Source organism: Myripristis murdjan, chromosome 17, assembly GCF_902150065.1.
Source record: "Myripristis murdjan chromosome 17, fMyrMur1.1, whole genome shotgun sequence".
In the NCBI taxonomy this organism is placed as follows: Eukaryota; Metazoa; Chordata; class Actinopteri; order Holocentriformes; family Holocentridae; genus Myripristis; species Myripristis murdjan.
The window spans coordinates 19870869-19895011 of record NC_043996.1 but is presented as its reverse complement, the minus strand read 5'-3'; the positions used below and the strand labels follow the sequence as shown (position 1 = coordinate 19895011).

At 43.2% G+C, this 24143-nt stretch overlaps 2 protein-coding genes across 3 annotated transcripts in view; one reads left to right on the top strand and one right to left on the bottom strand.

The window, feature by feature from the left end:
• LOC115375761 (dipeptidyl aminopeptidase-like protein 6) overlaps nucleotides 1-1813 on the top strand; it is a 64823-nt gene extending 63010 nt beyond the window's left edge. Inside the window, exons 24-26 of the mRNA XM_030075295.1 lie at nucleotides 26-98; nucleotides 211-284; nucleotides 376-1813. Coding sequence (XP_029931155.1) covers nucleotides 26-98; nucleotides 211-284; nucleotides 376-522 — 294 coding nt within the window. The 3' untranslated portion in view covers nucleotides 523-1813. The remainder of the gene's footprint in view (nucleotides 1-25; nucleotides 99-210; nucleotides 285-375) is intronic.
• Nucleotides 1814-2620: 807 nt separating this feature from the next.
• Nucleotides 2621-24143, bottom strand: part of arhgap21b (Rho GTPase activating protein 21b) — a 43148-nt gene continuing 21625 nt past the window's right edge. Inside the window, exons 8-24 of one of the 2 annotated variants that reach the window (XM_030074460.1) lie at nucleotides 20676-22248; nucleotides 15490-15636; nucleotides 14938-15040; nucleotides 14756-14801; nucleotides 12447-12572; nucleotides 12058-12357; nucleotides 10102-10166; nucleotides 9807-9949; nucleotides 9544-9686; nucleotides 9267-9425; nucleotides 9041-9119; nucleotides 8854-8927; nucleotides 8645-8734; nucleotides 8079-8246; nucleotides 7717-7822; nucleotides 5333-5364; nucleotides 2621-5213 (exon numbers count right to left, since the gene is read on the bottom strand). In XM_030074460.1, coding sequence (XP_029930320.1) covers nucleotides 3624-5213; nucleotides 5333-5364; nucleotides 7717-7822; nucleotides 8079-8246; nucleotides 8645-8734; nucleotides 8854-8927; nucleotides 9041-9119; nucleotides 9267-9425; nucleotides 9544-9686; nucleotides 9807-9949; nucleotides 10102-10166; nucleotides 12058-12357; nucleotides 12447-12572; nucleotides 14756-14801; nucleotides 14938-15040; nucleotides 15490-15636; nucleotides 20676-22248 — 4944 coding nt within the window. In that variant the 3' untranslated portion in view covers nucleotides 2621-3623. The remainder of the gene's footprint in view (nucleotides 5214-5332; nucleotides 5365-7716; nucleotides 7823-8078; nucleotides 8247-8644; nucleotides 8735-8853; nucleotides 8928-9040; nucleotides 9120-9266; nucleotides 9426-9543; nucleotides 9687-9806; nucleotides 9950-10101; nucleotides 10167-12057; nucleotides 12358-12446; nucleotides 12573-14755; nucleotides 14802-14937; nucleotides 15041-15489; nucleotides 15637-20675; nucleotides 22249-24143) is intronic. The other variant, XM_030074461.1, reaches the window with a different exon arrangement.

Genomic DNA, 24143 nt, shown 5'->3' with positions numbered 1-24143 from the left:
TTTTTCTTTTTTCTCTTTGCTTCAGATGGCAAATTTAGCACACAGAGCGGGCCAGCTTCTGGATAAGCAGTACTTGATAATTCACCCAACTGCTGACGGTAATGTTCTCATAATGTTTGATTCATTATTTCTCATTCTTGCCGTGAAAAAATATTGTTTAGCTGTCATTTTTGTGTAAGCCTCCAATGGTTATCTTCTCGTCCACCACAGAAAAGGTTCATTTCCAGCACACAGCCAAATTTATCAACCATTTAATCGTCGAGAAGGCCAATTATACTCTACAGGTGAGCTCCATGTGCCAGCGTCTGACAGTTGTTGCTGCATTATTTATGAAAGCGTCTTATTTCATTTCCGTGTGTCTGGGCGTCTGTCTAGATCTACCCAGATGAGGGGCACTTCTTACACAGCGAAGGGACACAGCAGCACCTGAGCCAATCGCTGGTCAACTTCTTTGAGGAGTGTTTCCGGGTGCCGGACATCCTGACAGACGACGAGCAGGAGGAAGACGAGGATGACGGTTAAACTCGGTCGTCCACGCAGCCTGGCTAGCTCCTACAGCACAATATGCAACAGATCTTTCTTAACCCCATCACCCACCTGCTGCCATCTATCAGCTCGACTCTGGAGTGCAGTCCCTGCATGTGCAAAGGGCCTCACCCTGCAGCCTGTCCTCACCCTCCGCTGGCTGACAAGGGGACCAGTCAGAACGGCTCTTATGTCACATCGATGACAGCAAACGAATCACAGATGTGGACGACTCATATCTTTATCTGCTATTGGATTAAATGAACTTGGTGTTGAAGGAGCCACCTCTTGTACCCCCTCTGGTGGACGAATAGAGGATCAACATAATGTTCATTGAGGAATGCATCTCCGTTCCCAACCACGCACATTAATAGAGCGCTTTGCAGCACAAAATATCCCCTGTGAAGATCGTCATCCAGTTCATTATGTTTAGATTGAACTTTGAATGGCTGCCAGTTTCTGATAACCTACCAACCCCACCTTCTGATTATTGTGTCCATGATTACTGCCTACTTGTTTCTCTGATGTTCAGTATGTCTTACAGTAGTATTGTGGCTATGAATGGATGTATGGCTACATCAATCCTTAGCTGCCTTCAAAAATGAGGGCACATGGTTAACTTGTGCTGTTCCAAAATAATAATAATAAAAAACGCATCTAAACAAATAACATTATCAATATGATTTCCTCTCCTCACATTTTGGAATTGAACTGTGTTCTTTTAGTCACTGTGCCTTACTGTGGGTAAAATATTCATGTTAGAGACCCACGTGACACTGAAAACGAGTAAATATGGGCAAACTGTGCATTACTTTGATGAGTCAAAGCCAGATTATGATTTGATTTTCTTCACATCCTCAATAGGAAAGGAGAGCCAATCAGTTTATTCATGCAGGAATTTACAACACACAAGTTATGACACATTTTATCTTAGAAATTTAGAATGAACCGAGTATGAGCCTGTATTTTGTGCTTGAGGGATGATGTACTGATGAAAAAAAAAAACAAAAAAAACCTACAGCATATTTTATTTGCTATTACAGATTGTTGACACACTGTATTTACTTTCCAAATTGGCATATTGGTGAGTTAACTATGTTGAATTTTGTTTATTTTGTGACTTAGTTTGTTTGAATTGTGTGTTAAATGGCTTGACTGTCCCCATGTCAGTTACGTTCGTATTGTTAGTGAAGGTTTCTAGTCAGCTGATGTACAAAATGTATAAAATCTTACATTGTTTAAGTCTTTGTTGTCTGTGTGACTTGTACATAAAGCATTTTGAAATGTATCTCAAGGTGTTGTTGGCTTTGTTTGTCGTCTTTTCTACAGTGTCTAAACCTACGCTCACCATCTCCAGTCTCTTAAACCAAAAAGTAGGGGCACTGCCGGCTTGAGCTTCAACATTGTATCCCTTTAATTGGAGCCAGAGTGCCCTCTTGTGTTCAGTACAAGCATTACACTGCAATTAAGGAAACAAAGCATTTATGATTCTCAAGAGATTATTCCTGTAATAAATTTGAAACACCATATAGATACTTGGGCAGAACGCAGTAAAACAAACATGAACTTTTGCTCTTGACAAGATTTATTTCCAGTGTTTTAGGAGTCTGTGTCCCCCCCTCCACGCTCAGAGGGAACACAGTATTGGTATAAACGGTCCAGCTCAATGAAGTGTTTTCACATGCAGGGACCTCTCCATAGAGAACTAGTACCTACAAACTGCCCACAACACCCACTGAAGGCCTCATGAGCGACATCTCACAATACTGTACTTCATCCCGCAATTTGATGGAAATGAAAAGAAAAGCAGCTGAAACATGGCATTTATATACACAATTAAGTTACTTATTTTACAAGGAATATTTAAAATTCAAGTTCTGTTAAAATCCAAAATGAAAAAGGGAAAAAAAAACAACAAAAGTATAAAACATGTTAAGACCAGAGTGGAATGCCTAAGGAATGGAAGCTCGGCATTTGTTAGATAACCTGTAGAATGGCTGTGAGAGTCAACGATAAAAATGTCATTCACAGTAACATCTTCATATATCTCAACAAAGACGATATGGCACCCTTACATTTCATTGTGAGGCACTTCCTATTGCGAAGAAACATGATTTCTGATTTGATTGGTCATATTCTTCTTCCTTTGCTCTTTTTTTTTTTTTTTTAAATATCTTTCAGTCACCGACAGATGCATGAAATCACGAGCACGTCAACTAATAACACAGCATTAACATGTTGCATCAGAGGGATGTTGTTCACTGCTCTTTATGCCACTTAGAAGTGATGAATAAAAACAGTATTTCCATTTGCATAAGTCCAGTGTCTCCTTGTCACAATGTACCTTAGGAAAGGCCCCTTGACAGCACAGAGCTTGTAGGCAGTCCAAACACAGGCTGTACCAAAAACACAATTCAAGTACAGAGAAAAATAGGGATATGTACACTTTTAGAATGAAACACAAGCAGCTAAAGCTTTTAGTCAGTATTACAGCAAGCATGTCTGTACATTCTTCATTTGGTTACTGAAAGACTCACTGACTTTAAACATTGTAACTTTCTTTACACAAAAATAGTTCCTCTGCAATACTAAAAATCTTTCCTTTCTTCTACTGTCTATTCATTCTAAAAGTCAGTTTATCCTTAAAGCCACTTAGCTAACCTTTACACAATCTTAACTTCAGCGCCATTGTTCACTCCGTCTTGCACATACTTCACAGGCCCATTGTTCAATGAGCAGCAGGTCCTCTCAATCTTCAGCATAACAGGGATTTGAATTAGGAGTGAGGATTTCCTCCAGCTAAGTCATCCCGCAGTCATTTGTCATTTTAAAAAAAAAGAAATAAAGAAAATATATAAACGATGTATTGTTCCATGCCTTACACATGAGCAAGATCAACAATCCCTGTGTGCAGTAATCCTCATTTCACAAGCACACACAACTTTCACAGACACACTCCAGACAACATTTTCTGTACAACATGCTCATTCACTAACATCGAACACAGACATTTCACTGACAGACTCCCAAGTAAGTACACATGTCACAGACAGAGAACCCAAACACATACACACACACTCACACACGTCCAACACTTCTCACAGGTACTGATAGAAGCGCGAGTGGACCACCTGGGCACCAGAGAGTTTATGTGGGTGAGCGGTGGCTGAGAGGCTCAGGTTTTTACTCTGAGGGATGTCCCCGTTGAGCAGGTCAGCTGGACGTTGCGGGAGAAGCTCCGAAGACGAAGACGCCCTGAGGTTCTGGGGGTCTTTGCTGCACAGCGCCGCCTGGTGTTCAGAGAAATCCAGGCTGACCTCGGGGTTGCTGGTGCGGTGCCGCTCGCGGGCAATCCAGTCCCCGATGGAGAAGTCCTGAGAGCTGCACTTGGGCTTCAGCCGGTCCACAGCTGACAGCTCTGTCCGCGAGCCAGAACCGATGGCACCCTGGTGCTGCCAGTCGCCCAAAACAGACAGCTCTGCAAAGTCCCTTTGACCGCCCATCGTGTGTCTGCGCCGGATATTCTTCTTCTTACTGCGGCCCTCAGGGGACCGGCTCCTCTGGGTGCCCACGCCAAACATGTCATCCACCGACGTCCGCAGACGAACCTTCAGTCGGTCTGTGATCTTCAGCCTCCACGCCGGCTCGGCCTTCTCCAACTCGCTACGGGACGAGGAGCTGAGGCTGCCAGTGGAACGGCCCTTCGTCGACCCCACAGCACGTGACAGCCTGTTGGAATCTTTGTCGCTACGCATGCCGTCCAGTGAGGACTCACTGTCAGTCTTCTGCCGCGCGGATTTTTTTCTGGAGAGCGTGTCACATTCAATGAGTCTGTGGGAGGGGAGGGGCCGCAGTTCTGGCTGGCAGCTCTGCTCCACTTGTCCTACGTCTTTCCCCACAACAAACACCGACAGGTCGCTCTCGCTGTCTGTCTCCATTGGCCTTCCTTCACTGATGAGCTCGCTTCGCTCATCATCTGCCTCGTCTCCACCCCGGCTTTCAGCCACAGACTGAACCTCTGGACTGAGGGTGCTCAGCTCCGCCCCAGTCAGGAACGTCATGGAAGATGTTGTGGAGTAGTCGGACGTGATGGAGCAAACCTCTGCCCCTGGCCCGCTGGGGCCCGTCTCTGGTCCCAGAGCCGTCGTCCTGCCGTGCCTCACTCGGGGAACAGAAGCCTGAGAGCTGGTGCTGTTCATCGTGCCGAGGTCTGACACTGTATCATCGTAGTTGGAGGGTGGGTCTGACAGAGAGGACTGGTGCGCCATCGGCATGCGGTAATTGAGGCTCGGGGAGTGGGAGGGCGAAGCGTAGGGGGAAACAGTAGTGTGGAGAGTAGGGGAGGCATGTTTGGGGGGCGGGGAGGGAGAGGACTGTGACAGGCTACTAGAGAGAGACTCCTTGCCGTTGTTTTTGTCCAACTGTTCCTCCGAGCTGTTCCTGTGCTTTGCTTTTACATTGGTTTCGTCTGTCTCCCTCTCCTCCTCGGTCTGACTGTCTGGGGACCAGGGAGGCTGCAGCTGGCTCTCCTCTGGGAGCTCCTTCTTTGAGAACACAGCGTCCAGGTCATCATCTGAGCTGCTGGGATGAGCCTTGTCCTTGGGTTTCTTGCGCTTGCGGCTGACAAAGAAGGAGGAGCGCAGCATCTCTTTGCTACACTGGTCCTTCCCAGAACCCCACAAGCCCTGCTGATATAGACACAAAACAACATTATACACCGAATCCGCTGGACTATAAAGATCAAACAGCAGAGAGAAAGGAGTGAGGAATTTATATGAAATAAGAATTGAACAAGAGAAGAAGTTACCTTTGATTTGGAGGAGTCACTACATGCTGAATCTGTGTAAAAGAGAGGAAAGTCATTAATTTAAGTCCGCTACCTCAGTGACTTGCTGAAAACAGTCATCAATTAACAGAAGGAGAAAGGAATAGAGAAAAGGCAGATGAAAAGTTTGTTGAGAGTGAAACCGACAGACACGACGAGTATAATGACAGCAGCTGGATGAGAGCGGTTGACACATTTTCAGCTCATAGTCAGAGAGACAGGAGAAGTAAACGGAGTAGGCAGTGTATATGTACAAGTGGAGAAAGCAGCAGAGGAGGCCAGAGATGAGGAAATGAGAGGAAAAGGAAGTAAAACCCGGCAGTAAACCAAGACACAAAGCAGCTCATGCTCATGTATCGATGAAAAAACGACGGCACATCACGGACAAACACGTCAGTCACAGAGCATCACACAAAGCCACCGACCAGCTATAGGCATTCTTTCCCAACTCAAAGACATCACATAGGAGAGGGGGTGATGAGTTTTCTCTAACCAACAGACTTAAGCGACCTGAGCTGAGTGTGTGTGGTAAGTGTAATGGACAGATAGCTCTCACTCCAAGCTGTAGGTTACATCCTGTGGTGCACTTGGACATGTAGCCTGTTGTTACACGAAACCTTCCCTACGTCTCAAATCAACCGAAAATACTTAACATAAAAGGCAAAGCAAAGACGTCACAAAACTTCTCTACCTCGCAAAAAGGAGAATTAGCACACATTAGCTAACAACAGACTATATGATCTAATTTCAGCTCAAAATGTTTCTGTCAGCGTGCAGTGCAGGGCTTTGATAGGGACGTCGGGTGGCTGAACAACTGATGTGAGGTGTTGTACGTAAGAGGGAGAGGAGGATGTAAGTGGCAGTGTTTGGCTGTGAAGGGACACAATTTTTTTTTTTTTTTGGTAAATGTTGAATGGAGACAGATAGCTTAATAACAGGACGCCACAAACACCAAATAGAACAAATGGACACAAAAGAAAGCAGCTGACACAGACAGACTACCTGTGGCTGCTAATAGCAAAAACACTCTAGAGCCCCCTCCAGTGTTGAGCTATGGTTGCACATGTGCTGCGGCACTAATCCAACTAGAGACTAATTGGTCTGGCATGTGGTTGTACATGATTGTGTAGTTCCCTCTGTGTGTGTGTGTATGTGTGTATGAAGGATTGTGTACTGGAAAACAGCCAGCTCAGTACTGCTACTACAACCCCCCCTCAGACACCATGACAGATTTTATGCCACATGACTGGGAGAGAACCTGAGGTTGACCGTACCATGCTACTTGTCCTTGCGATCAGCTTAAGAGACAACAAGAGACAGCAGAAGGGCTTTCAGAGAAAGTACAGCAGCATCGCTCTGTATCCCCTCAGTTTAGGGTATTCGTTAAAATATGAGACGTGCACACCACAGGAAAAATGACAAACATCGACTTCTCTTTCTTTCTTTTTTTTTTTGATCTTTTTTTCCTCCTTTCGCCCCAATTTACAAGAGTTGCGGGTTTCTGCAGACTAGGCAGCTACACTGGGCACAACACTCGTCCTTCTTCCTACAGTCCCAGCTGTCCATCACTGACAAAACAGAGTCCATCAGTGACATCACCGAGTGATAGACGCCGCCCACTTGGCCTGTGTCAAGATTGGGTAATGTGTGAGTGCTGGACAGGGACAAGGGAGAAAAACAACACACTACACACAGAAGGGCAGAGGTCAGAATGGTTAAAACTTCCACTGTTTTCTTTTTTGTTTGTTAGTGTTTTTTTTCTTTGGGAAAGAACATGCCGGGTTTATGTGAGACGAGGAGAAGGGGAAGAAAAGAACTGAAAGAAAAGGAGTCGTCATCTCAACATAAGTAAAGCACAGGGAGAAAAATGACTTGAGCAAGGGAAACTTAATATTACAAAGCAAAGAAATGAACAGAAAAAAAAACGTCTGGACAATTCTGTCTTTGGGCAAATAAAGATAAACACAAAACGAAACAGACCTAAAAAAACAAAACAAAACAAAACAAACAAACAAAAAAACAGGGTCTTGACATATTGCAAAGTATTTTTCAACAATTTTCCAATGGGCAAACCCCAAAATGTATTTATTGAAAAATCATTGAAAAAGCTTGCTATAACAGAAGCACAAATAATATCTGCTAGACTTGCTTAGCCTTAAAGCATTTGAAACTGATCATGGAAAACAAGCACAATGTCCTTTGCTTTAGCTTTAATAGCCACATAATCCTAATGTTAGAAAATGTCTTTTCCATGCTACATGTCTACTTCACTCAGATTTAATGTCTTGTAAGATATAATATCTTTGCAATGCGGATATCTTTGCTTTGGTAATGTCGCTCCTGAGAGAAAACTCCTGTTGACTTACCTGAGACTTCACCTGGTGAGGCTGCGGTCCGACCGATGTTGGAGAGCAGGTGGTCTATGTTGGGCACAGGCTGAGACTGCACTGTGCTTTCCTGCTCAGATGTAGTCTGGAGCGACAGATGGAGAGAAAAACACAGTCAGGAAAGACGTAAGAACAGATGAAAGAGCAAAGGGAATATTAACTGAGCGAGAAGATATGGAAATGGGACACAACCTCAAATTCACTTGTCATCCAAAAGGAAGAGAGTTTAATTTTATTCAAATACGTACTGAATGGTTCTCAAGAAGCAGATTAAGTTTAAGTTTTGTTTACACTTGGAGGAAAGAATAACAAAAGAAAAAAGTGAGTGAATGGCTACATACAACAGGATCTTCATCACCCTCCTCTGTGAAGAACCAGTCATACTGCTGGATGAGATTCTCAACTATCTTGCACTGGTCCGGCATGTGATTCACCATGTTGGTCATGTTGTCCTCAGAGGTTCGGACAAGAGTAGGACCGAACACGATGGCCAGGTTTCGAGGCTCCATCTGAACAGATAAGGCAAAGTTAGATTTGCTTAAAATACATCCCTAAGGGCATGTTTAAAGACCCAATGAAATATTGCTCTTATTTCCTTGATCTTATATATTTCCTATTACAACAGGATTTTGGGAGAGAGAATGGGTGAAGATGTGGGATTGTGAGGATTTTATTGGCTGAAATTCTCAATTATGCCAACTGGTGTAGCATAAGGTCACCATTAAAGTTGTGCCATTTTCCAGGAAGTAAAAGCAATGGGAGTTGATTTCCTGGGGACTTTAATTTACATATTAAGGACTGGAGCTGGAAAACTACCAGCAGGGAAAGAAAAAGGACAGGAGCAACAAGGGTGTTGACTAATGAAATTTACCTTAAAAGATCCTGTTAACTGTCTTAGCTATCATACCTTGTTCTTTTCACAGTTTTCAGAAACCCTCTTGAGGTGAGCAGAGAGGAATTTCAGAGTTTCATAGTGATGATCAGGCAGTTCATGGATCTGTAAAAATAATTGACAGACGCTCAGTTTTCATTCATACTTCATATAATGATAATCAAGCACATATTCCTATGGTTTGAGCAACATTGTGCACACATTTAATAACAGATTTCACTTACTAGCCTCTTCAGCTCCTTTAATCTCTCCACTGAGTCTTCTATTCTGTTGGCTTCGATGAAATCTGCATACTTTTCTGTCGAACATAGGGATCAAATTTTTATTTAAAGGCATTCAAGACAAGAAGAAACACACATGCCCAAACGCCCAAAGCTTGTCATCATTACCAGTGAATTCACAAGGTCTCACCATTTGTAAAAAGAGGTTCTGGAAGTTTCCGGAAAAAAGATTTCAGTAAACTACTGATGACATTGAGGTCCCGCCATTTCTGCAGTGGAAAATACAAGAGAGAAAAACAATAATGTGTTAAAAAAAAAAAAAAAAAAAAAAAAAGCTCAGAGACCACAGCAATTATCGTTTAAAGAATCTTCCAATGATGTGGCATTTCAAGTTAAGTGGTGTGTGTGTCACTTACATCTTCTTGGATGTCAATGTCAGTCATGCCTTTGCTGTTGAGCTCCTCCTGCATGTTGGAGATGGCGGCATTGTTCCCCGGCACCCTGTAGATCCCCGTGTACTCCAGACCTCTCTCCTCCACCACCTTGCAGCACACCTCCACGATCAGCGGCACAAACTGCACAACGTACATCAGGACAGCATTAATGACAACAATGACCTATATGCAACTGTCGGTATTCACACAGACATAGTTTGAACATTGTCTTCAAACACAGACAGATGTTCAGCCTCACCCTGTTGGTCTGAGCAGGTGGACAGTCATCCAGTCGCACCCCAAATGTGACCCCTGGAGGAGGCTTCTTCTCAAAGGGCTTCCTCATGATTCCTGGAATGCCTCGTTTCCATGCAGCTCTGTCTCGCGGAGGACTGGAGTCATCTGACATGGCGCACACACACACACACACACACACACAAACATAACAGTCATGACAGCTCAGAAATAGCATGCAACAACACAAATTGAAACGGTTCTGTAATTTTCAACCAGTGCCTTTACCTTTCATCGTCCTCCGCTCCTCTGTTTTGGGTGAATGAGGACTATGGCTCTTGCCATCTGCTTTACCACCCAGGAAGGCTTGCTTGATGCTCAGGGACTGACGGGATGTTTTAGGCGAAGGCTCAGACCTGCTGCTGGGCGTACTGCACCAAACCAAGTTTTACAAAAACAAAAAGTAAAAAAAATAACACAACATAAACAAACAAGATTAGATTGACATACAATTCTAAGAGGTTGATACAGTGGTTGCAATACTGTAGTTGAACCCCAGGGGGCAATGTCTAGCGCTGCATACCTCATCATGGTGTTGTATTCTTTGATCTTTCTGCTGATCAACTCCTGGCTTGTTATGGCAGCATTCTGAAATAACACAAATGAGAAATCACATCATGATGTAAACAGATTCAAATGTCACTTCTATGCATTTTCAAAGTAAAAATAGTGACAGTGTAAAACAGGAAAAACGTTCCTTCATTTTGGAGATGCTTGTTATATAACATCCATAAATTCATTTCTGATATGATATGATCGGATTAAAACAGTAAACTATATCAAATATATCAAATATAATTCAATATATCTACTAAATCTGTGAAAATAAACAAAATTTGCACATCCAATTCCCTGAAATCAATGCTAAGTGGCATTCAGAAAGTCAGCAGTTCATTTGAATGGAGAAACTCTTGGGTTACAGGGCGCTCACAAAAACCTGAAGGCAAACTGCAGACAGGAAAACAGATGAACAAACGATGCCACTGTTAACTAATTTCCAGGGCCACACATCTTCCGAAACCACAGGGATGATATAAATGATACTAACTTTATCAGACAAGCCTGCACTTTGTAGTTTTTAATGTAGCCAAGAATGTAAAGCATGACTAAGAAAAAAAATCAAATGTACTTTCTTCAAAGGACAGGGCAGTGCAAAAGTCAAGATTAAATAGTAAGAAAAACAGGACAGCAATTGTGAAAACTCAGCGCAGCAGAAAATACTGCACAGATGGGAGAGAGAATTCCCATTGAGCTTCGATCTCTCATTTCAACATTCCCTGCTTCCATAAAACTTCAAAGGCATAGTATTCAGGATTTTCCACATGCTACATGTTGTTTGCCTCTGTGTGTTCATTCAAACTGTCACCACCTCTCCACTACCAGTGTGACGGATGTGCCTCCACAGAAAGCAACTGAGACTTTATGGGCCATATGGGCTTGGAGAAAATGTTAACCAATAAAATGTAACAGTGACGGATGTCTTTTGTTGATAACCAGCCGTTTGGTTACCGTACCTGTCCAACAGAGAACAGACCATCTCTGCATCACACTTCATCATTCTTTTAATTCGTCAGTGGGGAAAAGTCAAACCAAAGCTGACTCTCATTTTTGAATGAGCCCTATCCACAGCTCCTTTTACTTCACTGTATTCTCATTTTTTTGCAAAGTCTGCCAATGCCCGAAAAATGAGCTACACATAGTCCACACAACACTGTTTTGAAGAAATGTAGTGTTAAGTAGTGAAGCCTGTGAAACTGTGAAACACCATATTCCTGGGTAGGAAAAATCCATTTGGACGGCCCTTGAACTCCTAATTCCTTGTTGGAAACTCTTCTGAACTCTCATTTTAGTCCTGAGTTTCCTGACATATAGTTTATAAACATACAGCATACAAAGCGAATGATAGGCGCAAAAAAAAATAACTGCTTTAACCTGATTTGATGCAGGTTGGCAGAATAGGTTTACTGCCCAGAAATGTCCCATATTATGACAGACGTGGGCAGAGGGAGAAGTGCAAAGACTAGCCAGTCATGGGTATTTATATACACTGCCAGTCCAGCAAGTGGTAACAGAATGTGGAAATCTATACATATTTGAAATACGTAAAATCCTGCATAGCATGTCCTTAATTTCCTAAATGGATTTAAAAGTTTTCTTCAACGGTCAATAGAATGTAGTGGCTGGGCAACGACTCTATAGCGCAAAATATTCTTTTACTACAGCAATATGTTAAGGGTAGGTCTACATCAACATGAGATGAACAGAAACATTTTTGCCTCTTTTCCCAAACTGATCAAGACCTGCAAATTATAAAATACATTTTCCATGCTAATTTTAAGACATTTGCAACCCTGGGATGAGTTTAGACCTAACCCAGCATCAAGTAATAAGTGACATGCATGCTTTGGCGAAGCCAGGCAGCCTAGTATAGGTCTTGTATAACCAAGTACAGGATAGTATAAGTCTTGCGAGAGCACACCTCCTCATCCAGGTTACTGTTTTCCTGAATGACTCTGATCCAGGACAGCATGTCATCCCTCCCGTCTGCCTGGAATAAGTACTCGTTGTCTGATGTGGTTAGTCGCAGCACATTCTTGCGTTTCGTGTCACTGTAGGAGATATCAATCAGACAAGCCTTGATACTGATAGGCTGAGGTTCCTCGTCAGAGTGTGAGGAGGCATGGGACACCCCGTCCTTCTTGTCTTTGTAGAGGGTGAGGGAGTGGCCTCGTAAAACAGCGTACATCTGCTTCCACGACCTCATTCCTCCACCAACACGCTGCAGAGATAGGGGATGAAAGATTTATACCTTGGACTCAAACATTTGAGGAATATTTATGGCACTTCGGTGTGGGTGTATGGGAGTACCTTATTTTTATCTGTGCTAAGTTGCCGAAAGTTGAGCCAGCCTTCTTTGGAAGAATCAGCAAAGATATCTGAAGAGGAATCCCTTCTTGATCCGGAATCATCAGAAGATCTATGTCCATCCAGAGCCTGTAAATGTGAATACAGGAAGACAAGACTAATGAAGAGGCAGGAGACGTTTTGTGCTCACATTCATGCCCATAATAGTAAAACACCTCCTATGGAAGCCACTCATCTTATACTAGGGGAACCACAAAGGCTGTTGGCTAATCACTGCAAAATCTTGAGCAAGTTGATTCATTATGGGTGGTGAAACCAAGAAATCATAGAGAGCACAATTGTAAGACCACTTTAAATCCACAAGTATGGAGGACTAAAAGGGACAGAATGAAATAAATAAATACATCTTTAAATAAATACTTAAAAGTGTCATTAATTAATTAAAATGGGAATTAAATAAATAAATGTGTCATTAAATAAATAAATATGTCATTAAATAAATAAATGTGTCATTAAATAAATAAATGTGTCATTAAATGTGTCATTAATTCATTAAAATACCAGTTCATTTAATGTAAAAACATATATATAATTATTTCATTATTTATTTAATTATTTCATGGACCGGTGTTGCAGTGCTTCATGAATTAATTTTATCTGTCAAACTCACCCATCAAAGTCAGTGGGCGGATCCTAACACCTGATTGGTTACCCGGCACAGCAAGCCAAGACAGATCGACTTCAGATAATCGATTGATGCAGAGCAAGTAAACATATTCTAGAGTGAAAGTTTTTAACTGTTTTGCTTAACCCAGACGCTCAGGTTGCATAACCTACAGCCGAGAGACTTTACTAAACATCAGGTAAAGCATGCTGCAAGAACTGAGGCTCTCTGCTTTGATGTGGACACACTACGCCAGCACGGGATTTTACCTGCGTCTACACCGGCAGCCACCAGGGAGAGGAGGGAGCGCAAGCGGTGCAAACGTAAACAAATGAGGGGGAAGAGAGCCGGGATCCACGCTAGGCTACAGGCTACAGGCTACAGGCTACAGGCTACAGACTACAGGCTAAAGGCTACAGGCTATAGGCTATAGGCTAACCCCTCCAGACCAGCAGGACCGTGGCTCTTGCTCTCTAATGTTCGCTCCCTCGACAACAAGCTGGACGAGCTACGCTTGCTAAGACACCCGCAGGAGAGAGACTGCTGTGTGCTTGCTTTTGCGGAGACATGGCTCCATGGAAACATCCCATCCCTGCAGGAGTAGAGCACTGAACACTGTCAGAGACCCCTCTCACCCGCTCCACAAATACTTTGAGCTGCTTCCATCAGGCAAACGGTGAAAAGCAAAACCGCTAGAATGAGCAACAGCTTCCTCCAGAAAGCTGTTAGACTTTTAAACTGCTGACTTTACCATCAGTCGGGGATCCTAAGTGAAAAACTCTATCTCATTTTGTGTGCACTACTGCTGTATGTGTAGCTTAATGACAATAAAGCTTGATTTGATTTGATTTGATTTGATTTGATATTCTGACACACCTGGTGGCGCAACCTTTACTCGGTTCAAGCAAATGGGGGATTTGCAGGAGCAAATGTTATTGCGGTGCGCGATGCGTGCTAGATAGGTGCAGCCACAAAATGTCGAGAAGTTGCCCAGAACTACTCAGAGAAGCAGCAACTTTAACTGGAGAGGCTCTCAGCAGAACTCCTCCGGCTCCGGCAGACTTCCAGGCTTCAGACCTAAGCAATCGATTGGGCTAGATTCACGTTAGTCCCGCCCACTGACTTTGATGGGTGAGTTTGACAGATAAAATTAATTCATGAAGCACTGCAACACCGGTCCATGAAATAATTAAATAAATAATGAAATAATTATATATATGTTTTTACATTAAATGAACTGGTATTTTAATGAATTAATGACACATTTAATGACACATTTATTTATTTAATGACACATTTATTTATTTAATGACATATTTATTTATTTAATGACACATTTATTTATTTAATTCCCATTTTAATTAATTAATGACACTTTTAAGTATTTATTTAAAGATGTATTTATTTATTTCATTCTGTCCCTTTTAGTCCTCCATACACAAGAGGCATTGGGTTTCAAAGCAACTAACTCTAGTGAGTAGTAATTTCCATTTTATCACAAAGTTGGAGTGAGACTCATTTCATCTGATATTGAAATGTGATCTACTGAAAAATCTGAATTTTAACAGAAAATGTGTTCCCTCAGAGTTCAGTAACAGCACCAGCAAATCCAGTAGGTGCGACTGAGTGAGTGACAACTGTTACTCACCTTTCTGAGGCCCCAAAGGCTGGGCATGTGCTTACTGGAAGGCCGCCTGAAGACAAGGAGGAAGAAAGGGCGGGTCAGTAAAGGGCAAATATTAAGACGAGATGAGGTCAGACAGACTCATGACCTGATGAATACAAATGAGGAAAAATGAGGGCAATGACCTGATCCTGGCATACACTCACCCTCTCCCCTCCTCCCTGTAGTTGTCCAGACCCTCATCGTACGATTTGGACCGCTCTGTTTTGGTGGCTGACTCAGACTCCAGCAAAGCATTTCTGAGGGACTCTAAAAACAGAAAAACAGACACATTATTAAAGGTTTATAAATCATAACCCAAGTCATAGACTCGAGTGATAATGAGGGTCAGGCATGGCACCCCAAGAGGTGTCTTGGATCTTTAAACCTGGGCTAAACAGATATTAAGCAGACCTACAGAAATGGGTATTTCAGTAAATGTGAGGTGAGCGTTCCCTATTGTCTATATTTAACAAAAACAAGATGTCCCTTTCCTAATAATAATAATAAAAAAGCCAAAATTATGTGGCATCTTGTGCAGTTAACATGTTGTACATAGCATAAAAACTGATATATGTGATATATGTGACACTGGTTTGCGATTTTAACAATGGCAGTAGTCTTGTTAGTACAGGGCATTCTGGATAAGGAAGGCTCCGCTGAACGTTCCTGCATCACAATTGGATGAGACACATCCGATACCTGACAGCACTTCTTACCTTGATCATGTGACAGCTGACGACGAATGACAGGGCATGGGGAGGATGGACTGGGGGGAACTGTAGTTATGGATGGAGCAACAGATATCACAGCAGATGCTGGAATAGGAGTGGCCTCGCGGTCAACGCTGGGGCTGGCTGGCTCATCTGCAATCACAACGCCACATTTAGTTTTTGCATAGAATGGTGTATGCAGCTTTTGCCACAGTCGTTATCATTACATCACCATGTGTTTCTCTGATTCTAACAGTGCAAGTCTGTGCTGGGACTTACTTAGCTATAACTTAATGTAAATGTCATCAATAACTTGGGGTGCTGTCAACTGCAGCATTCAGGAAAAATAAGTAAACAGCCTCTCTATGGCTCTTCACCAACAACACAGCCACACACCAACAACATAAAGACAACGGATCATCTTTTGACATGTTTATCGAGAGAGGAGGAAGTTCTTAATTCTTGAGTACTGCCCACTCCTGGCACTCAAAGCCTGAAACAGCTCAGAGTACAAAGCTGCTCTCTGCAGCCGAGGGGCTTTTGGAGCTAAATTTAAAGGCAAGTGCCCTAGTTCCAGCCTTTGCCCAACTTTGAAACGGGGCAAAGGAAAAGGCGTTTGAGGGTTTCAGAGTGAAGGCCTTTAAGGTTATCCTTAAGGTTAAGACTCCACCTATCACCAACAGGCATGATTCTATGGTAACAACTTCAAAGTCTTCCATCTTTATTTACTTTCTCCAAAGTACAGGATGACCACTACAAACCTTCTAGTTTATGTTGCAAACATCAAAGTGCAGTTACCACAGCCCACACAACAGAAAACCCCAACATAAGCAGCACATCTCTGCATACAGGACATAGAAACATAAAAAAACAAAGAACATACCAGGTTCTTCAAGCTCCAGGTAGCGCTCACACTCCTGACAGACTGTACACCAGGTAACATGGTCTAGCCAGACTGATGGGTTCTGCCCCAGACCCAATCGGTCCACCAGGAGCATAATGAAGAGGCCAAGACAGGCTTACTCTCTTGTCCCAGGCTGAATAAAGTCAGGCATGGTCATTCTCACTGTGTCTAACAGTGGACCAGTACAACTTCTGATATCCTCCAACGGATTTAACTATTTCCTCTGTCTACTGTATATTTAGCAACACCTCACAGTAACTGAACTAAGATGGTGTAGCCATGAAGTCATATCTTCCGTGCGCTTAGAAATTAATTCCATGGAGTAGGAAAAGGCCATGTTCCAGCTACAAAGCAAAATAGTTTTAAAATTACCAGCTAATATCATCTAAAGAGAAAAGAATGTGACCTGTCTGTAGCCTAGGCTAAAAAACACTGAGCATGCCGCACTGCTATTCAGGCCATGGGAACGCAGGCTGACCTCACATGATGAGGGCCAGGACTAGTAGCCTTTCAAACGGGTCATTGATGGTGGCCTAGAAGCCCGGTCAATCAGGGCTCTGTTCTGCTGGCCATGGGCACAAAGCCCAGAATGGTGGCGTTGCCGCATCATCACTGTCACTGCCTGCTTTGTCTGCACCTGGTCTGCAAGGCCTCCTCTGCAACCACAGTTGCATGGACTGCGACAGGCATGGGAGAAACACTGTTGGTAAGGCCACCTGACACACCAGGGCACAGGAAGTGTAGGAGCTGTTTAACTTACTGTGACAAGAAGTCCATTGACATGGAAATTGTCACTTATTTTCAAAATGCAAGACCTTGGTTGAGTAAGAACTGTTCAGAGTACAAAAACAACATTAAACAGAACTTCAAAACTGATGCAAAACCTTGTGTTGTTTGTTTTGTTTTTCGTTTATATTTTTTGTTTTTGGGTTTACAGGATTGGGTTCTAACTTTACATTCTTATTAATTAAATGACTAATTTACTTTCATTTTTTTTCTTCTCATTTCTCTCACTCCTATCTTTTTCACCTATTATTTTGTTTTTCTTACACAAAACCTTACCTCTTCTCCCTCTCATGCCCTGTCTCTGCTTATCTACCTTTCATTCTGTCGCTCCTTCTTCTGCACTCAGAAATAGCAATTTAGGCCTTAATCATCTGTAAGACTTAGCTGGTCATTTAGCAAAAGCTGAACAGATACATCCAGTCCTACTAACAACCTAATTTTACACAGCATATAAACACACAGGTTTAAACCTTTAATAAGGTAATGGTGCCTTATAGTATTTCCCTTTGATATTTGTGGAAAAAATCAAGTGAAATGTAACATGCAACATACATTACATTAGATAGTTGGCAGGTTACACCCCACAATATTAAGGAGGGCTGCAGCTACTTCAAAAAAGACCCAAATTTAACTCAGAAACTAACTTTTGTCCCATGGGCCAAACTAAACTCTCCAGTGCTGTCGCTGCCTGTGACCTAGTTCCTCCATACATCTACCTACAGAGTACAAAATGTCCTTATGTCCTCCAAAAAAGTAGATCATCAGAGACAGGGCACTTTTTTTAACTTTGACTAAGAAACAAAATGTTGACTTTCAATTTATAAACAAAACTATTTTACACTTAGCCTAACAGCACATACCCAAATATAAAATATTTCATTAATTTGTGCTGACATTAAAGGAGGTGATGTGAATTCTTCATACGCAGCTGTATAGCCTATACTGGTTTGTTTTCAATTTGCTAATATGATTTTTTTGCAAAATCTCAATGACAACACATTCAAAAGGGCAAAAACCAAAAAAAAGGCAACACCGAACAACCACGAGGGCCTGCGACAACACTGAACAACACAGCAAAGTCCTCAGCAAGGCACACAAAAAGCTAAGAAATTCTATTAATTATGAATATTTCCTAACTACTGAATTTGCAAAAAAGAAAAAAAAAAAAAAACAGAATCCTTAAAGGGTTGAAAAACTCAAAGTCTCGGCTATGTAATTCAAAACCACCACATTTACCACATAAACCTTATGGAAACAAGTTTTAACAATACTGCAAACCATTAATGTGTGCATGGCCAAGCAATTCTTTTGAGGAGGACAACCATTTAATCACCAGCTGATGCATTATGTGACTTCTGGTAAATGCACTCTCAAACGACAACAACCAAGACAGCAAATGTGTAATCATACTTGATCTAGCAGCCTGTGTATGGAGGAGCCGTACAGTAGCACAGTTGCCTCTCTGTGCGGTGGCCCTCCTTAATGGTTTGAATCTGATCTGGTCAGCAGTGTGCAGGCTACATACAGGAGGCAGAACCTTCTTTTTTGATTTTTGCTTGACAGCTATTCAAATGAGGGCTAGCATTCCCTGCTGGTAAAAATATCATGGAATTAAGGATGATGATGATAATGATTAAAATGTACAATGTCATATTTTGCTTGTTCAAATGTGCCAATGGCCATTACATAGCATTGGGGGTTCATGAGTGTCCCTGATCAATACCATTCGTTTCATTGTTACGGCAATGGCTGCTGACATTTCGAGCTCTGAAAATAGCCGATTTAGTCTGGGGCTTTGTTTTATTTTGGGGAAAATCCCCCCTCCTCCACTCCCCAACACACACATATAGCCACGCTGCTCTTGCCTTTATTCTTGTGTTGGGCAGCATTAGTCTGTAGAGTCTGGCGTTAACAAGCTAACACACACACACACACACACACACACACACACACACACACACACACACACACACACACACACACACACACACACACACACACACACACACTTCAAGTTGTTAAATGGCATGACTTGTTCATTTAGCTTGGAATAACATTATGACCAGCTTTTACATTTGCTGTTCAGATAAGCAACATGTGCTGTATGTTGCTGCCACTTTCACTTTCACTCTCAACTTGCATGACCATTATGACTTGTTGCATGTAAAATGTATGCTTGTCTTGTTTCTTATGGCTGTTGCTTGACTTGATACTTCTTGCAGTACTTTATGACATTTCTAATTTTATGTGCCAACATAAATTGTGTTGAAAATGATAAATGAAATACTATTAAGGTTGTACCTGAGTCTGTATACAGATGTAAATAGTAAATGGACTGCATTTCTATAACACTTTTCTAGTCTACGAACCACTCGAAGCACATTACAATGTTTGCTTCGCATTAATACATTCACACACACATTCACACACCAATTACAGAGGCTGCCATGCAAGGTGCGAAGCTGCCCATGAGGGATGGTCTTCAGTGTCTGGCTTAAGGACACCTCAACATCCTCACTGAAGGAACCAGGGATTGAACCAGGAACCCTCCAATTACCAGGAGACTGCTCTACCTCCTGAGCCAGGCTGCCCCTTAACATAGACAGCAATAGCAAACAGGTGGTACGACAACATAAAGAAATCACAGTGTTCCTTTAACAACAAGGGTTACTTGTATCATGGCTGCTTCCTGGGCTGGAGGGCAAAGGGAGACTATAGTCTGTTAGATAATTACTTTGCCAATCTCAGTCCATGAATTTGTATTAATTTCTTGGTGCTTCACGGCAACAAAGAGTAATATGGAGCCCACTATGACACACACAAAACCACTGTGCCTTATTAGTATTTTCTTTTATCACAGACACGTGTAACATCAGCTGATAAAAACGTGTCACACAACTCTACCAGTGTGACGTTCTGATGAAGACGGAAGCTTGCCGTCAAAACATGTCAAGGTATGAAAAATAACATCTTCCAATACACATGTCTGTGATAAAATAAAATTATCATAAGTAAGCTTATCATAAGTAAAGACATAATGATTCCCATACAATTACCCCTGTGCCTGCTCCATAAGGACCCTAAACAAGCTACCAGGCAGAGGACCACAGTTGTTGTACAGTCCCTTCCATGCCTTACTTATCATCAGGTGAGTATAAACTAACCTGAGACAGCATCACATTACCTCCCAAGAGGTTTAAGCTTTCCCCTATTCCATCCCAGATAAGCCTACAACCCGAGACACCCTCTCTGGCTGCCACTAAAGCTGATCAATAACATCTACCAAAGAAGATTGATTTACTTCTTAACATCCACTCGGCACTGCATATACACTCATAACATGCTGAAACTGATGAATTTCAGGATAAAAATATAAACTTTAGAGGCCTATTAATCCACAGGCTGTATGGTCCCTCTCTGTCTGGTCTAAACCAATTTCAACTGCCCTAACAGTCTGCCTCATGTTAGTACTGCCTGCAACCACAGCTCATTGTTCTCTTACCAATGAATGGAATAGAGTCCAGAGATTCATCCAGGTTGCTGGAGCAGGAGGTCTGACGTTGCTCCCCAAGGCGACGCATGTGCATCTCCCGACGTGCATCATTGGGAAGCCAGCATGCCACCACATCTGCTGTGGAATCTGTTCCATCATCGTTCACAGCTAGGATGTAGGAAGGGTGCCGTAGGGGACTGGGGTTCTTTCCAGAGGGAGGCTTCTCCCGCAGAACTACCCTGCCCTCTACAGGGCTCCGCCCATTTACTTGGCTCTGAGGCTCTAGATGGGGTGGTTTCAGGATGCCAGGTCTCTGGGGTCTCTGTTGAGAGGCAGAACAGGATGAGGACCTGTGTCCTACCAATGCTGCCTCTCTGCCTGCCTCGGCAGGGTGCATAGTTTCAGCTCGCACTCTGCTCTGTCCTTGTCTGGTAGTCTGGCTGGCATGGTTACTTTTGACTAAAGGTCTTTGGTCAGCAAGGGAAGGCTCAGCGCTCGTGCTCTTCCCCAAATGAGAAGGTCTATCTGAGAGCATAGGGGAGGAGCGGGTTTGGAGAGACTCTGGTCTTTTAGTGTAGACAGCAGGGTTGGGTGCCCCCCTCATGCTGCTGCCAGCAGAAGGCCTGTAGAGAATGGCTTGTCTGGGTATAGACTCTCTGCTGGGCCTTGTACCTTGGTCTGCTCTTCCATAACCTCTCCTGTCTACGGGCCGTACCAGCTCAGCAGGATCTACGTAGTCTGTGGAGCGTGCCCGGGCTTTGTGTGTAAGGCCATCTTGAGACACACTTCGAGGGGGCCAGTTCCTAGCATGGCCCATTCTCTCTGGCCCACTCATGCGGTCTTGTGAGGAGCTGCGTGGGGCAATCTGAAAGTGGAGTGGTGGTCCATGATAGGAGCGATCATGGGATGTGCTCCTGCGTCGAATCCCCTTGGAGCACCAGCCTCCCCGGGGAATGTGGTGGGTGGTGTTGAAAGCATTCTGACTGGAAGCCCGCAGGCTGTCCAGCCTCTCCTGGATAGTCCGGCTGCCATGGGAATGGATTCCTTTGTTGTCAATGTACTCCCTGTAGGTTTGGTAGGTGCGCCAGTCAATGTTTTGATGGTTGGATGGATAGTGAGGTGGCGGAGCTCCATAAGGAAGCATCCCTGGACCAGCAGGAAAGACGTCAGCCTTCCGTGGGATAGGATATTGAGCTACTGACCCTGGCCTCCCTCTGACAAACCCAGGGTCTATGTAATCTATTCTATGTGCTGGACCCATTCGACCCACATGGGCAGTATCTGGAGGGACCACCACAGTCCTTACACTGTCATTGCGCATGCACACTGCCATTTGGCTTTTTGGGTATGACTGAGGAGGTGGAGATGGAGGCACGGTGATCTCCTTGCGGTACCCAAGATCAGGAGGTGCCGCTGGCCCCCGGCAGACCTGCCCTGCTGGGGGGGATGTGTCTGTTGCCTGGGCCATGCCTGCAGGCTTACAGTCTACTCGGGGGTAGCATACAGGGGGTGGATCAGGAATGTGACGGGCATTTCCACTGTAGGTGCTATGACCACGGAGGTAAGCATCCTGGGAGTAGGCCTGAGGACAGAGCGAGAAAGCAACGTTACAATAGGCATAGTACAAGCTGCATTTGCAAGTACGTGTAATATTCAACAGTGTACGACTAGATGCTTGCAGAGAAGTCAAGCGTGAGATTACAAATGCTACTGTGTCCATGTGTGTGGGTAGTGCATGTTGCAGTGTGAATGAGTGGAGGCGTTAGCAGTTCAGGAGTGTCAGTGGTGTTCATCTGCTCCTTATTTAGAGTTCTCATGGTAATGTTCGCTGTGCCATGACAGAACATTGTGCAACATAACAGAAGACTGCACTATATCAAGAAAATATTCCTCTCTAAAAAGGACTGGGTACTGGTGCTTAAAATAAACTTTTAATGTTAAGGTGCTGTTTCTCCAAAAATATGTTGATATTAAAATCCTAGAGTTGTTCTACTACCAAGAGCAACAATGGTTTGCTGTTATCCTAAAATTGTGATTTGATTATTAAGAGAAAACATTTTTCTATGGATGAAATGGTTAACTGTATACCTATCACTGCTACAAACCTCTAGGAAAAAAACAATGACAATATTCATTTTGTACTAGATAGAATATACCATGACAAATAATTTATCAGCTACAATCAGGTAGACATCAATACATAGCTTAGACAAGGAATAACATTTGACATGATAATCACACAACGGTTGTGATAACATGGATGAAAGACATTAGCGTGGACACCATGTAGCCCAAGTCTTGGCTTACATTTTACATATTGAACATGACAGGGTTTGATAACCTAAGTAACATTGGACATAAATATGGACAGGTAGTCAATGTCTGTTTACCCACCTCAGACTGACAGCCTGTAACCTCAGACAGACAGGTTGCTGCCCATCCTTAGTAGCGACTGTGCTATATTTAACCTCAGTGATTACCCTCCCGGGTTTAGCAGTCTATACTATTTCACTATAGACCATACTATAAACCTTTCAAATAAATATAAAATGGCAGCTAGGAATTCTTTCAGTTTCTCAACTATGGGCTAGTAAAGCTCAACATAATCTGATCTGATTTATCTGTTAGGCTTGAACTATACATAAACATACAGATGAAAGTGGAAAGTCAAAGTAAATGGACTTTGACCCTACTACCTGGCATCAAATCACATTCTTACATAAACCTGTGTGTGCTAAAGCAATCAGTGCTAGCCTATGTCCCTCCCTTTGTAAGCATGAGCATGCAGGTGAGTTCAGAGGTCACCGGCCTTTGTCACACTAATGATATCTGGCATGGAGGATGAAAAAGGGGCGAGGCTCCACTGAGATGCCAGCAGGATGCCAGCTGTTGTGCCTAATCAAACAGGTACTGCAGGCACAGTGCATCAGCCATCGCCACAGGCTACATATCAGAACCCCTAACACAGAGAATCAACACTGGTTTGAAACCACTAGTTAGGAAAAGCCTTGATGTAAAATCAACATAATATATCCTATAAAAAGACAATGCCATCATGCATGACAGATGCAAAATGAGACAGCAAGCACAACATGTCAACATCAAGTGGCTACCAAGCCTGTCGCCTGCTTACCAGATTAGTGGTTTTCCGAGGAAAAGGCTGCCGTTACAGCATGTGAAAACAAGAGCATTAGGACACCAGGGAAGAAAGGGCAGAAGAGAGGAAAGAGGCTAGCAGAGCGAAACACATACATTGTAAAAAAGAGAGCAGATTGAAAGAGGAGTGAAAGTGAAACAGGCACAGCGGTGCCTGGGCTCGACATGCTAAAAATATACCGGAGCTGCAGCAGCAGTAGACAGGGATGGTGAAGAAGCAGAGCTGTGGCAGGGGTTGCCACATTAACAGTACCACCTGCCTGTGCCAGTCTGTCCTGGGTAAGGCGGCAGGAGCAGAAGCCTGCCTCCCATACTGCTGTT